General features: G+C 34.2%; 2 protein-coding genes across 2 annotated transcripts; both read left to right on the forward strand.

The window, feature by feature from the left end:
* Nucleotides 1-513: 513 nt before the first annotated feature.
* On the forward strand, nt 514-962 carry LOC107058126 (TMV resistance protein N-like). Its single transcript, XM_015303465.1, has one exon. The coding sequence runs from the start codon at nt 522-524 to the stop codon at nt 900-902; it is 381 nt and encodes a 126-aa protein (XP_015158951.1). The 5' UTR covers nt 514-521; the 3' UTR covers nt 903-962.
* An 8886-nt stretch (nt 963-9848) lies between these two features.
* LOC102580592 (putative B3 domain-containing protein At2g27410) lies at nt 9849-10715 on the forward strand. Its single transcript, XM_006363439.1, has one exon. The coding sequence runs from the start codon at nt 9849-9851 to the stop codon at nt 10713-10715; it is 867 nt and encodes a 288-aa protein (XP_006363501.1).
* Nucleotides 10716-15907: the final 5192 nt, after the last annotated feature.

Consider the following 15907-nt stretch of genomic DNA (forward strand, 5'->3'; position numbering starts at 1 on the left):
ACAAACAATTTCTCTATATAAATCTATCTTCAATGTTTGAGGAATACTTACAAAAAGAGAAGGTTTTATTCTCTTGCAAGATTCATTCAACACACTACACTACAAATCATGTTTGTTTATTTTGGACTGGAATCTGTATGCCTTGAAGAAGAAAGTCATGATCGCGCTGTTTTGGAGAGAGTCGTTGTACATGCCTACTTAATCTTTTTTCTTTCTAAATCCATTTGCTTTCTATGATGTATTGCATAATTCATATTAGTTTAATCCTTTATTGTAGACTTCAAGTCAGCTTGCTACTTATTTTGTTGGACTTCTGGGGACCCCTATCAATATTTTATTCTTAACTTTTAGATTTTAATATGTTGCATTCCAATAACTTGAGTAGGCCAAATGAACTTTTTGGACTAGTGCTCAATGAAATTAACTTTCATATTTTCAGAAGAGAATCTCTTTTCAGCAAGAGTGATCTCAAGATGGAAGCTTTAAGAGTTGAGGAAGCCTCAAATTTCAGGTCCCAATGTATGTACGATGTGTTCAGGAGTTTTAGAGGCGAGGATACTCGTAAGACTTTCACTGATCAGCTTTACAAAGCTTTGGTGGATGAGGGTTATCGAACATTCAGAGATGGTAATGAAATTGAAAGAGGGGAAGATATTAAATCTGAATTGGATAAAGCAATTCATAGCTCAAAGAGTTCAATTATCGTCTTGTCAAAAAATTATGCAACGTCTAGTTGGTGCCTTAATGAGCTTGTCATGATTTTTGAAAACAAGAGGAAAAGAGGACATGCTATATTGCCAGTTTTCTACTATGTAGATCCGCTCGATGTTGGAAAGCAAATGGGGAGATTTGCTACTGCATTTTCTAGTTATGAACAACAAATAATGGAACAATCTGATTAAGGTAAAGAGGAGTGGATCGAGAAGATCAAACGGTGGAGGGCAGCACTCAGGGAAGTGGCTGATCAAGGGAATGGCATGGTTTTACAGAATTCAGATCAAGAGTAATTTCATTCATCTTCTCTTTCTCTTTTGTATGTTTCTCATCTCTTACGCATGTTGGTACCAAATGATGAACAACGTATAAGATCCGAGCATATGGAAACAATGGCTATGTCTTATGCACGAAACAAATAAAAAGTAGAAGCTTACCGGGAGTGAGACTTTGACTTTTGCTTTTGAACAAAACTATGATCTCTTATTAAAACTTTAGATGGCTGAATTTTCCTTGTAGATGGCTGTCAATTGAACATCAATCAATGGATACACAATGCTTGCTTCAACAAAATAGTGCAATAACCGAAAACATTACTCACTTAAATGAAAACAGACATACAAAACCTAAGCTTGAGTAAATACTCATTGTCAGAGTAGCCAAATTAATATCAGGCATAGAAGTTCATAAATATCAGGCATAGTTACTCTGTTTGTCAACCGTAACACATATGACTAACCAACATTTCTGTTTTTGTTTGTTCCACTTTGATCTTTATTGTAGGACTGATGAGTTGAGATTTATAGAGAAACTTGTGAAAGTTACTGAAAATAAAGTAAACCGTTCAATCCTCAGTGTTGCTCCTTACCTAATTGGTATACATTTTCGGGTTAACGATATTTGCTTGTGGTTGCAACACAAAACAAATGATGTTGGTATTTGGGGCATTTGTGGTATGGGTGGTATAGGGAAGACAACAATCGCCAAATATGCATTTAATTCTAACTTTGAAATTTTGAAAGAAGCAGCTTCCTCTACAATGTTAGAGATTTTTCCGAGTCTACCGATGTACTAATTTATCTTCAGAAACAATTTCTTTCTGATTTTCTTGATGGGAGGAAGATTGACATTCAGAGTGTTGTAGATGGAATCAATCAGATCAAAAGTGCTGTTTATGGTAAGAGGGTTCTCGTTGTGCTGGATGATATTGATGAAGTGGACCAATTAGCTGCTATCGTTGGAATGCGAGATTGCTTTTATTCAGGTAGTAAAATTATAGTGACAACTAGGCAGATAGAGTTACTGAGGGCTTGTGAAATTGAATTGATCGATGATGTTCAGAAACTGAACAAAGACGAATCCGTTGAACTATTTAGTTGGCATGCATTCGGACAAGGCCATCCAGTCGAGCATTACACCAAGTTCTTGAGAAGGATTATAGAATACTGTATTGGATGTCCTCTAGCTTTACAAGTTTTGGGTTCTTCTCTCTCTGGTAAAAGTCTAGATGTATGGGAAAGTACACTGAAGAAACTAGAGGTAATTCCTAATAGTCAAGTATCCAAGAAATTGCAGATTAGTTTCGCCTTTATACAAGATGATCATGACAAAAGCCTATTCCTTGACATTGCCTGCTTCTTTCTTGGAAAGAATGTAGACCACGTTGGCACTATACTTGATGCATGTGGATATTATTCAATGGTTGGGATTCAGAATCTCCAAGATATATTCTTGTTAAAAATTGATGAATATGGTAGACTGATGATGCATCCATTAGTTAGAGATATGGGACGAGAAATTATACGTCAAGAATCACCTAAGCATCCTGAAAGACGGAGTAGATTGTGGCATTACAAGGACTCATTTAAAGTTTTGAAAGAAAAAAATGTAAGATAATTCATCTTCATTTACTTTTGCAAATCTAGTTTTATATATGTTGTTTCACAAATCAATTGATCAATTTATGTTTTCATCAGGGTTCAGATATAATTCAAGGCCTGAACCTTAGGTCTTGTGCAGAGAAAGATAAGCCACCAAGGAGCTTCCATCATCCAACAACACAGGAGTACTTGCAGGAATGTGCCAATATAATGAGGAAAATAAGACTGTCACGCCAAAATGATCCACCACGGCAACCACCACCTCATAAAGTTCTCCTTTATGGTTCTAATAATAAAAACTCTGAATCAAAGAAGGTGGACAACATCAATACTGATGCCTTTTCTGGTATGCGCAAATTAAAACTGCTGCAACTTGATGGTTGTGCTGGCACAAATTCCCATATAAATGTTTACCTGATAGCTTACCTTTGGAGAAAGTGGTGGCCCTGGAAATGCGCCATAGTAGATTGCATCATCTTTTCCAAGGAAACAAGGTAAATATGGCACAAACTCCATATATAGCGAAACTTAATATATTCAACAAGCAGATGTTGTTATATTGTATTAATAATCCCGCCTACCTGACTGAACATCTAGTTTCTGAAGTGAAGTATGCATGATATTAAATTTATGGACATGTCTGCTTTTAGGAGATAATAATGGACATTGTATTTTTTGTTTCTTTGGATTGCCAATTTGACCAGAATGTTCTAGTTTACACAATGTGTATTCTCTCTGCCTTGAAAACTTGTTCCTTTCACAAGTCCTTTTTATAGAGAGTTTGTTGTTTCTTTGAGCAACGAACTATTGTAATTATTAAGTCACTACCATGTCTAAGATTCAACATTCTTATGAATTGTTTTCCCTTTTTCTCTAACTCGTTTGAGTGGTTGATTGTTTAAAGATTGATAGATGAGTCAGATACAGATTTTTATTTGTTTTTCTTACAGGTTTTCAGTGCGTTGAAGATTCTGATCTCAGTCATTCAGAAGGTCTGTCCTGCACCCCTGACTTTTCAAAGCTCCCAAATCTTGAGAGGATAATTCTCAAGTACTGCACTAGGTTGATTGAGATTGATAAATCGATTGGGGAACTAAAGAGACTGCTGATTTTGAACCTAAGAAGCTGCCAAAGTCTAAGGAGGCTTCCCAGATGTATTAGTAATCTTCATTCCCTCGAGAAGATGATTCTGTATGGTTGCTCAAAACTTGTATGGTCTTCATTAGAGTTGAATAAGATGCAGTCATTGCTAGAACTTGATGCCGGTGGAACTGCTAACGATCAAGTTTCTACTTCTGTAAGTAAGAAGCATTTGCTGATGTGCTCTTCAGTCTCAAGCCCAAGAAAATCTCCTGGAATCCTGTTAACTACAGTATCTCATACATTAGTAACCTTAAGTCTTATTGGATGTGGTCTATCTAGTGATTTGATTCCAGAGGAGATTGGTGATTTCTCCATGCTGCGGAACTTGTTTTTAAGTGAGAATCCAATTCACAGTCTACCAGAAAGCATCAAGAGGCTTACCAATCTCAGGAAACTTGAGTTAGAAAATTGTGAACAACTTCAATATCTTCCAGAGATCCCAGCCAGTGTGAAAATCTTGAGTACTTGGCAATGCAGGTCACTCCAACGGATACACAATTTACCAAATTTATTGACAACATTGAATTTTCTTGGATTATCTTGCAACAAACTTATTGAGGTTCAGGAAATGTTCCAGCTAAAATGTATTTCTTCATTTGATGCTGAGTTAATCAGTGTTCTGAGATTACCCAACTTGAGTGACATGAAAGTGGATCTCTACAACAGTCTGATTCTTACAAGATGGAAAGGTCCTATACAGGTTTGCTCCATCTCCTACAAGTCCCATTTATATTTCAAAATTGGTTAATATGAATTTCTTGCTTCTGTCACACTTATAGGGGAAGTAAGATACCAAGATTTGATTGGATAAAACATAATCTCCTTTCGTCTCCACATGATGTATATATATTTGTGTTTAATATGCAGGGCCTCTCTGAATTTGGTATATTCAGCACTTCTTTTCATGGAAGTGAGCTTCCAGACTGGTTAAGCTACAATTCTACGGGGTCTTCCTCAATCAGTTTTGATGTGCCTAATCATGACATTCAGGGTTTGAACTTATATGCTATCTATGATAATGCCAGAACATCGTATTGTACAAGAAGAAATAAATTTTGGAATGAGTTTCATGTTAGAGTGGCAAATAAGACCAAGGGTCTGAGATGGACATACAGTCCAACATTTAAGGGTCTTCCAGATAATGGTGAAGATATCACATGGTTATGCCATTGGGAAATAGGAGATCACTTGGATACTGGAGACTCTATGAGCATTTCAGTGACTCTATTTTCTGGTGCTCGGTTGAAGGAATTTGGCGTCCACATTGTCTATAAGCAAAATGACAACAATTTGAGATGTAATACATCATCTCCTCCTGCACACCATCTCATCAATGAGGTGGATATCTGTGCATATCAGGTTCAAGGCTCCTACTTCCTCTGTCATCATGACTTTGATGTTCAACAAAATTGTTCCATTTATGGATGGAATTCAACGGGCTGGTATGAATTCTTGTTTGGTGATAATTCTGAAGATTTTCCTGACGAAATGTCTCCCTACGACTAGCCAGAATGTCTATGGACTTCTATTATATCTGGAGTGGAGGAGGATAAAACTTGGTCATTACCTTGATGCTGGTGTGGAGCTAAGGTTTTCTTAAATTATTATGACTGACCATTCATTATATTTTATTTTCATTGGGAAGTAGGTTCCTATTTTATCAGTATCATAGGTAATCCACTACATTTGCAGGTGGTTCTTCAAAAAGGAGTAGTGAATGGGTATCAATGCAGGCTGGTTCCATTCCCAGGTGGTTCAATGTCAAACTGATGTCCTATTCATTAATTTGCATTTGTAGTGCCCGAATCAAGTCCGTTTCTAATTTAAGAGGATATAATCCATGAGGAAAAGCTAACGTAAGCCCTTGTAGTAGCGCGTGTAATTCAGTATGAGTACTAGTTATTTCCAGACTGATCATTTCTATAGTACTTCTATGGAGTCTATTTTGACTTACTAATTTCATTTCAACTGCAATTCTTAGACTGTGTTGGAGTGGTAATTAATAACTCTGTTTTATGTATTTGTGGTCTATTGTGACAAACTAGCCACATGTAAATTGTTTAAGCATGTTATGATCAATATTCCAGATCCAACTTAGCTAGGTTTCTATCATTTCCTCTTCAGTGTTAGCTTTGTGGATAATTGCAGAAGAAAAGTATAATTCAGGAAACCTTCTGCTAGCCCAAGATCGTTAACTATGATCGGAAGATTTAACTAAGGAAGAGGAAGCTAGAAAGGAGAAGGATTATTTTGAATAAGAAAACTTTGATATAGACGAACACTATTTGATTTGGGTTGTTCTTGAGGTACATATAAATGCCTAATGCCACCCCTATTTATAGTTGTGTAGGGGTGATTCTAGATACTAAGAATCTAGATTGTTCTAACCTCTTCTACAAATATCTTCCTCAAGTATCTAATATTCTAGACTATCTAGATTTTTCTCAAGTACAAATATCAAAGATATTACTCTACAAAATTCTAGAAAGTTCTACTAAATATCTAAGATATTTTTTGTACCTCCAAAAAATCAACTTTAATTTTTCACACTCCCCCTTCAAGTGATTTTTTGAAAACTACCCCACATTGTTGTGGAAGAGCTCAAACGAAGCTTTGAGCCACACCTTGGTGAAGATCTCAACAATTTCTTCTGGACTCCTCTTGCTTTATTAAATGATAAAGATTGTCCGTTATTGAATGAGCCATGTGAATTATCTCGTTCATGAGTTCCTAGACTCCCCCTTTCTCTTAGCTTCCCTGCAATTGTACTATCTGGAGATACATCTATGATGGACAAGTTTGGAACTCCGATGCTCAAAATTTTAGAACAGGCTTCTTTCGATGCAACTCCGTAATATTGAGAGATTTCATTAGTATTAGCCTCTTCATCTGAGTAGGTGATGATATTGTCATCTATTTCTTGTGAAGCCTCGACACCATAGTAGGATACACCATCAATTTAAGAAAAATCTAGATAGTCTAGAATATTAGATACTTGAGGAAGATATTTGTAGAAGAGGTTAGAACAATCTAGATTCTTAGTATCTAGAATCATCCCTACACAACTATAATAGGGTGGCATTAGGCATTTGTATGTTACTCAAGAACAACCCAAATCAAATAGTCTTCTTCTATGTCAAAGTTTTCTTATTCAAAATATTCATTCTCCTTTCTAGCTTCCTCTTCCTTAGTTGAATCTTCCAATCTTAGTTAACGATCTTGGGCTAGCAGAAGGTTTCTCAAATTATACTCTTCTTCTGCTATTCTCTACATGGTATCAGAGCCATAATCATTTGTTGACTTCTAGATTTTATTTTAAGATCGGGTTAGTGGTAGATTCAACTGGTTTGTCTTTATGGATTTTAGTGATTGTGTTAATGAATTGGGGATGAAATTGTTGAATCAGTCCAATTACAAGGTATGGAAGACATGTATGGAATCATACCTTGTGGGAGAGGATTTGTGGGATGTTGTTAATGGGAATGACACAAGTCCTCCTGCTGACGGACCGGAAAATAATAGTGCGTACAAGAAGTGGAAGCACATTAATGCGAATGCGGAGTTCATTCTAAAGAGGACAATCTCCTCCAGTTTATTTGATCATATTAGAAAATGTAAATCAGCTCATGAAATATGGAGGACCCTCGATCGATTGTTCAACAAGAAGAATGAAGCTCGGCTACAGATATTGGAGAACGAATTGGCTAACACCATTCAAGGTAATCTTTCTATCTCCAAATATTTTTTAAAGATTAAGAACTTATGTTCTGAGATATGTTTATTGAATCCGAAGGAGGCTATTTCTGAAGCACGAATGAGAAGAATAGTCATTCGTGGGTTAAAACCTGAATATATTCTATTTGTGACGTCGATTCAAGGATGGGCTCAATAGCCATTCTTAGAGGAATTTGAAAATTTGTTGTCGTCACAGGAATTACTAGTCAAGCAGTTAGCTAGTGTGTTTGTCAAAGATGGAGAGGGATATGCTTTTGTAGCCGACAAGAGAAACTTCAAAGGAAAATCAAGAGATATGTCACACTCTCGATCCTATGGCGATTCAAGCTCGCCTGGAAAGAAGGAAGAGCCTTCTAACTATTATGGTTAGAAGCCTCCCAGATGCTATCAATGTGGTAATGTAGGACGCATAAAAAGATATTGCCGAGCCAAGGAGAGTAATATGACTCAAAAGGTTGTTGAAGAGGAAGAAGAAGAAGAGTGGAGAAAGTGTTTAGTAGCTAAGCCTCGAGCAATAGATGCTATGGTTTCTATCAACCTTGAAAGAGATTGGGTCAAGGATTCAAAATATAATGCAGTCGACCACGTGGAGAAGCAAGACACTGATGTCATTGATATGAAGCAAGAAACTCTTGAAGATGTTCATACTGGTGATATGATAGCTTCTATCGAAGAAATCAAGGAAGTAAATTCTGAACATGCAGTGTCTGGACCTATAAATGCTGATGGTGACCTTTATGGAGAAAGTATTGAGAAAGATATATGAAAAGTTGAAGGCTCTGATACCATGTAGAGAATAGCAAAAAAAAAAAATATAATTCGGGAAACCTTCTGCTAGCCCAAGATCGTTAACTAAGATAGGAAGATTCAACTAAGGAAGAGGAAGCTAGAAAGGAGAATGAATATTTTGAATAAGAAAACTTTGATATAGAAGAAGACTATTTGATTTGGGTTGTTCTTGAGTTACATACAAATGCCTAATGCCACCCCTATTTATAGTTGTGTTGGGATGATTCTAGATACTAAGAATCTAGATTGTTCTAACCTCTTCTACAATTATCTTCCTCAAGTATCTAATATTCTAGACTATCTAGATTTTTCTTAAGTACAAATATCAAAGATATTACTCTACCAAAATTCTAGAAAGTTCTACTAAATATCTAAGATATTTTTTGTACCTCCAAAAAATCAACTTTAATTTTTCACAAGCTTTAGCCTCTAATAAGGTTATTATGCTGATGAGGTGGTAAAAAGGCAGTTCGGTCCCATGTTATAAGCAGGTTCGGCGAAGGTCCACATTTCAAGATGTGTGATGTAGACAACTTATAAATCATACTGAGACAACTTTACCATTGTTCCAAGTCCATTTTATTTTGATGTTGGTTCAAATACGTGATATGGTTTTTGTTTTTCCAAAATTTGATCCAATTTGAAATCTTGATGCGTTTGTTTTCTTCTCCGGTGGAGATGTACAAATCCTCTACATATCAAGAAACCGTCTTCTCCAGTGGTGATCCATAAGTTTTTCGCAAATCAATAAGTCTTCATCTATGGTAGATGTAGTAATCCACACATTTTCATACCTCGGTGTTTAGCTCCACATTCGTGGTCATATTCAATAAATAAGTTAGTCCATCAATTCAAGAACAAACGAAGCCTTTGAGTTGACGATCGTGAGAAGAATTGGAGGACTAAGTCTTTGTATTTCAGATAGTCTAAAGATTGTAATTCACGTAAATATTTATTATTTGTACTATCTTTCTTGTCTATAATTTTCCAGAGGCAAGAATTTGATGTTAGAATAACAAAATGTATTTTACCAAGAATAGAGATTAATATTTCTTGGTCATCCTGTAAAACTACGTTATAATTTATAAATATGTTGAGCACATCTAATAAGAAAATTTCAAGAAAAGATGAACTTTACTTGGTTCTTAAAATGTTGATAGCATTATCTAAATTAATAGTAATATCGTTGTTACTAATTGCATAAAAATAGCTAATCTTATAAATATTTTATAAAACAATGTCTTTCATCAATATGCCTATATGCTATAATATACTTTTGCATTGTCCAAATTCTATTTATCCAATAACACAAAATCATGAAGTAATTATTAATTTGGAAGATTTTAAGTTAAAAGTGAATGATATTTAGAAACTTGTTAAGCAGCGTGTAAATTTAGCGCGTCCAAGAAATCAAGAACTCCCTAACGTTAACAAATTAAATATCCCCTGTTTCTCAAATCCTTTGATTGGACAACAATATAAACCCTCCTTATCAACAATTCTTCTTCGTAATTACATTCATCAAAGCTGTTGCGTTCTAACAGTTGATCTCTCTCTCTTTCTTGAAAATCTTCTTCTTTTTTCCTAATGGAAGACGATGTTGATGGTGGGTCAAAAGAGGAGTCGTGCATTACTGATTTCGAATGTGTAGATGTTGAAGAGTATGAAGCTTTTAGAAAGAATCCGTTTATGTGTGAACATTCTGTTGATCACTACTACTATCTTCTCCCAAGGGCTAAAAGAAGCAGAATTTTCAGAAGAAAGAAACCTCCTACTGTTATGCCGTCTCAATCATCGTCACAGACAAAGGGTCTCAATATTCGAATCTCTCTTAAACGTAAAACAATCGAAGCAGTTGATGAAGACCTTTCCATGGAGAGAAACAAGACTCAAACTCTGTTGGATGAAAAACAGAGTAAATTGGAAGATAGAGAGAAAAAGACTGAAACTCTGCTCAATGAAAAACAGAGTAAATGGAAAGACAGAGAGAGAAAGAGAAGAAAGATTAAACCAATAATTGATCCTCCAGTTTTGACAGATGAGTTGAAGGAGAAGATTTCAAGAATGGGTGTCCAAATTTCTCAAGTGAAACTCGTAATTCAGAAAGTTCTCTATGATACAGATTTGAGTTATAAGCATCTGCGTTTGTCAATCCCGGTCAACCAAGTGGAGAATAAGGATTTCTTGACACCACAACAGAAAATGGTATTGGAGATGAGAGATATTGTGTCTAACAAGAAGAGCAAGATTCAGTTCAACTTGATTGAGCCTTCACTTGAACAAACAAAAATTCATTTGGCAAAATGGGACATGAGTAACAGCTCAAATTATGTGTTATTGAATGACTGGATGCAAGTAGTAGAAAGGAATAACCTCAAATCTGGAATGGTAGTGCAGTTGTGGTCATTTCATCAACATTTGGTTCCATGGTTGGCTCTTGTTTTGGTTCGATAATAATTTAGACGTTGATTTCATGTGTAACTATTTAGTACAGTTTGCCAACTTTTGTTTAGGATTAGTGTCGTAGTAAACTTCTTTTAAGTAGTATTTGTTTTTGACAGATATCCTTTTTAGTTTATTTGAATGAAATATAACTTTTTAAACTAAGATTCTTTATTGCCTTTACTTTTAGTTGGTACTTCACTTTTTCTGTTTTGTACTCTTAACTAGAGAGGAGATTCTCAGGCATAAAGACAGAACTCGAAACTATGTTATCTATCATCAGCTGCAGGGGTAACAATAAACACAGTGCTCCGTATGTGCATTGTGTTATTAAGTTGCCTTAAAGGATTGTGTTGCATAACTTTCTCGATTCAGTAGTCTCGACCTCTTTCTTTCCATTGGCCCAAAGACTTGGTGATGGTGTTGCAACCACATGGGGTTGTGTTGATAATTCTTTTCATAATATGACTTGAACTAAGGAACAATAGATAAGCAAATAGCTTACTTACACTGTAAAAACACAAGATCATCTTCCGTTGTATTCAATGAAAATGGCTTTTCACTAAGCTGCAGAAGTGTTAATAAAAAGAATGCAATTAATAGTATCACTTTTCTCTATTGGTTTGCACTTTTCACTGCTCAACCAAGGCAGTTTTGCACAGCCTGAACCTGTGGAGGAATAGACAGACAGACAATCAGTTGTGAAACCTTTGCATACATACTAATTTATGTCGTCAGTGTCGAGTAGCAAAGCTTCAATGAAATTTGTTTCCAGATACACAAGTAATTGTGCATTCAATGCTTTCATTCATTAATGAATAGAAAGTGCTCCATCAAGCGTTCTGCAAAATGTTCCAATTACTGAAAGTGGTATAAACAGCAGCCACAACACACCTTGTTTTTTTTCCTTTGAAGTGCGGATTTGCATAAAAAATATCATTTGCAGAATCATGTATTCAACAATTGCCATATAATATTACTCTATTAAAGAGAAAAAGAGGCAAGTCAAAATATTTGTGTTTGTAAACATAGTCAAGTTGATATTATAGGTATACCAAGATAGAATGGAAGATTTCATTAGTTAGTTATTAATCAATTAGTTAGTTGGTTGATCGGCTGTTAATTCATAATTGGTGATGAGCTATCATAGTTTGTTAAGAGATATTTTGTAGATTGAGGCTATAAGACTCAACACAATGCTCTCATTTGGGATGTAATTGTGATCAATACAATTTCCTCGCTCATATTTTGTTAGGAGCATCTTCCATAAATCCTAAGATACTTTTTATTGGAATTCCACACCCATTCTCCGTAAAAAAATAACCATCAAGATATCCTCAAAACAGTAGTCTCAGTTTTCATGAAAAATTCATTAGGACATCTTAGTGTTTTTTCTATCAAGAAATTTTGCATCTACTTACTTATCTGGAATTTCATCGAACACCTTCCATGATTTGCAATTATTGACATTCGATAATAGGCCCATTTGAATATCACGAGTAAGCTCGCAGTATGGCAGGAACTAAAATACCACATGTGTAAAAATACTTCTTTTGAACTGAGCAATGGGGAAACAGTTCCATTCAATGCAAGGGGTGTATGATGTACCTCAGATTTCAGCTCCCAATACTAGCAAAACAGTTCCATCCAATGACAAACTTCTGCATTTTGGTTACGGATAATGGAAACAATGGTTGTAACAGAAAATCAGCAATAGCAGCTCGCGAGTAGAAAGTATTCATTTATTTTCGCAGCAAAGATTAATGCTAATCAATAAAGATTGTGGCAGCAATTGATCTGCATTAATTTCTGAATGTTGAATGTTCCTTTATTGAAACTTCATCGTCCACCGATGGATCCATTGCTTGTTTACACTTTGTTTGGATGGTTGTTATCTTTGAGTTGTACTATCAGCTTAAATTCAATATGTGTCTAAATACCGATTCGATAGGAGTAGGCCGCCCCAACTTGGCAACCTTAAATGGAGCACACTCATGTTTCGGGAGTGAAATGAGTACAAGGTATATATCATTCAACTCTAGAAATTAAAATTTGTGATATTAATTTAGCTAATTGAGATTAAATAAAATGCGGACTTGATTAGAGTAATTACAAATTTTGGGCTGTATATATTAATATATTGAAAATTTTGAAAAGTTTTCCCTCCTATTTTAAATTTTGCCCTATTTCGTTATCTTTTCCATCCTCAAACTAGTCATCAATTTCATTCTTAATTTTCAAATATTAATTAATAGGTGAATTATAGTTAATACTCGAGAGCAATTTCATAGAGAGATATTAAAAAATTGTGTGAACAGTAATAATAATAATAAGTTATAGTTGAGAATTACACTTTGTTTGGATCATTGTTACCCATTGTATTGTATTATATCGTTACTATACCTACAATGTTTTGTTTTGATTGTTACTTAAAATGTATTGTATTATATTGTATTGTTAAATTTCGTTGTTACGTAACAATGAAACACCCTATTTTATGGAACAACCGATTTGGTGTGTTCCCATTGTTACTTAATTTCTTTTTCTAATTATATCTTTACATAATATTTCAAAATACTATTTTACCCTTTACCTTATATTATTTAATTCTAGTCAAACCTCCTACCCTAGAATAATTAATGATATTTTAGTAAAATTTTAAATTACAATACAGTACGATACAATCAAACCAAACAATTAAAATGTTATTAAACAACAACAAACAATATAGTCAAGTCAAACATTGTATCTACTATACAATATAGTACAATACAATACAATACATTATGAAACAATAGGTAACAATGATCCAAACAGAGTGTTAGGATTAAAGTGTGATTTTATAAACTTAGGCCTCATTTGTTTTCATTAAGATTAAGACATTTGAATCTGAATACACATCTGAATGATTAAGATCTTGTCGGTAGATCTGAACACTGAATGATTAAGACAATTTTTTTTAAACATATGGATATATAAATAATTTATTAATATGTAAACAAAATAAATATTATAATTCAGATAAAATATTAGTTAAATATTACATTAACAAAATATTAGAAAAAATGCTATTCTTTGACAAACGTTGAGATGTTTGAATTATAAATAAATATTTTAAGTTTGATAAAAATAAAATGAAACTACATGGACTACATATATAAATTATAATTATTAAAAATAATTATTACAAAGAAATTTAGTCATCTCTTTTTTAAAAAAGAAATTCAACACAGATTAATCTTAAATAATAGGTGAAACATCTCCATGTTCTATAATGTGTTTGTCCATGTACGCTTCCTAAAATAAATAATGAACATGATACATTCAAATGATTCTAAACAAATTTATAAAGATATCATCGTCTTATTTCAACAACACATATTTATGAAGTTGCTTTGCTTTTTTAATCAAATAAAAATTTTACAACAATTTTTTTTTCAATTCTTAATAAACAAGTAGCAAGAACAAAAATTGAAAAATTAATGGAAATAATTTAGAGAACTAATAAAGTTGGAAAATGAGGGATGCTGGGATTTTTTAAAAAGAAAACAATATAGAGCATATTTATTTTTTTTCGGAAAATAAAAATATCTTTAAAAGAGTTGAGAATAAAAAGAGTCTGAATGAGAATAAAACTGTGTCACAGTTCTGATTCATTCAGACCTTTTCAGACCGATTAAGAGATTTTTAAGTAGAAGAAATAAACGCATTTAATGGTGTAATGTCTGAACCATTCATTCAGACCTCCATTAAACAAATGAGACTTTAATTGATTTGTATATGGTTATATATATATATCAATGATATATTACTAATACTTAGGTATCAAACAACCCTAAAGGTGATGGGGTTAGGGAATATGATTGGAGAGTAGGCGGAAAGATGGTGCATTTTAGTGGTCAAGAACACGATTTTAAGAGCATAAATGTTTACGAGCAAAAATTCCTTAAAATATATAGAAATTTTTGTATTCCATGAAAAAAAGTTACGTGAAAAGAAACAGGTGAAGTATAAGCATATTATTTTTGGAAGATTTACTAGCGTGTCCAAGAAATCAAGAATTCCCAATGTTGAAGCTATTGCTTTCTAATAGTTTTTCCATTTATCTCTGTTTCTGGAGATTTTCTTTTTCCATGGGAATACTAAAGGAAGATGATGGTGGTGGGTCGAAAGAGGAGTCGTGCATTACTGATTCCGAATATGTGGATGATGAAGAGCATGAGAAAGATGAAGCCTTTAGAAAGAATCCATATATGTGTGAACATTCTGTTGATCACTACTACTATCTTTTGCCAAGGGCTAAAAGAAGCAAAATTTTCACAAGAAAGAAGCCTCCTACTGTTATCCCGTCACAGGAAAAGGGTCTCGAGATTCGAATCACTCTTAAACACAAAACAGACGAAATAGTTGATGAAGACCTTTCCATGGCGAAAAAGAAGACTGAAATTCTGTTGGATGAAAAACAGAGTAAACGGGAAGACAGAGCGAAAAAGAGAAGAAAGATTAAACCAATAATTGATTCTCCAGGTTTGCCAGATGAGTTGAAGGAGAAGATTTCAAGAATGGGGATTCAGATTACTGAAGTGAGACTCGTAATTCAGAAAGTTCTTTATGATACAGATTTGAGTTATAAGCATATGCGTCTGTCAATCCCCCGTCAACCAAGTGGAGGATAAGGATTTCTTGACACCACAACAGAAAAAGGTATTGGAGACGAAAGATATTGTGTCTAACAAAAAGAACAGGATTCAGTTCAACTTGCTTGAGCCTTCACTTGAAGAAACAAAGATTCATTTGGCAAAATGGGACATGAGTAACAGCTCAAGTTATGTGTTATTGAACGACTGGATGCAAGTAGTAAAAAGGAATAACCTCAAATCTGAAATGGTAGTGCAGTTGTGATCATTTCATCAACATTTGATTCCATGGCTGGCTCTTGTTTTGGTTCCACAATAATTTAAATGTTGATTTCATGTATTGGTTTATTTAGTGCAGTTTGCCATGAAGATTTCATGGTTGGCTATATTTGGTGCAGTTTGCCAGATTTTGTTTAGAATTAGTAAGTTTGTTTTGACAGGAATCTTTTTAGTTTATTTTTGGGATAAGGGTATGAAAAATATCTCAACTTTGGTCGGATTTGTTGTTGCGATACTAAACTTTCATAAGGACCTATTACCTCCCTAGACTATTTAATACCGTATTTT

The sequence above is a fragment of the Solanum tuberosum genome, unplaced genomic scaffold, assembly GCF_000226075.1.
Source record: "Solanum tuberosum cultivar DM 1-3 516 R44 unplaced genomic scaffold, SolTub_3.0 scf00442, whole genome shotgun sequence".
In the NCBI taxonomy this organism is placed as follows: Eukaryota; Viridiplantae; Streptophyta; class Magnoliopsida; order Solanales; family Solanaceae; genus Solanum; species Solanum tuberosum.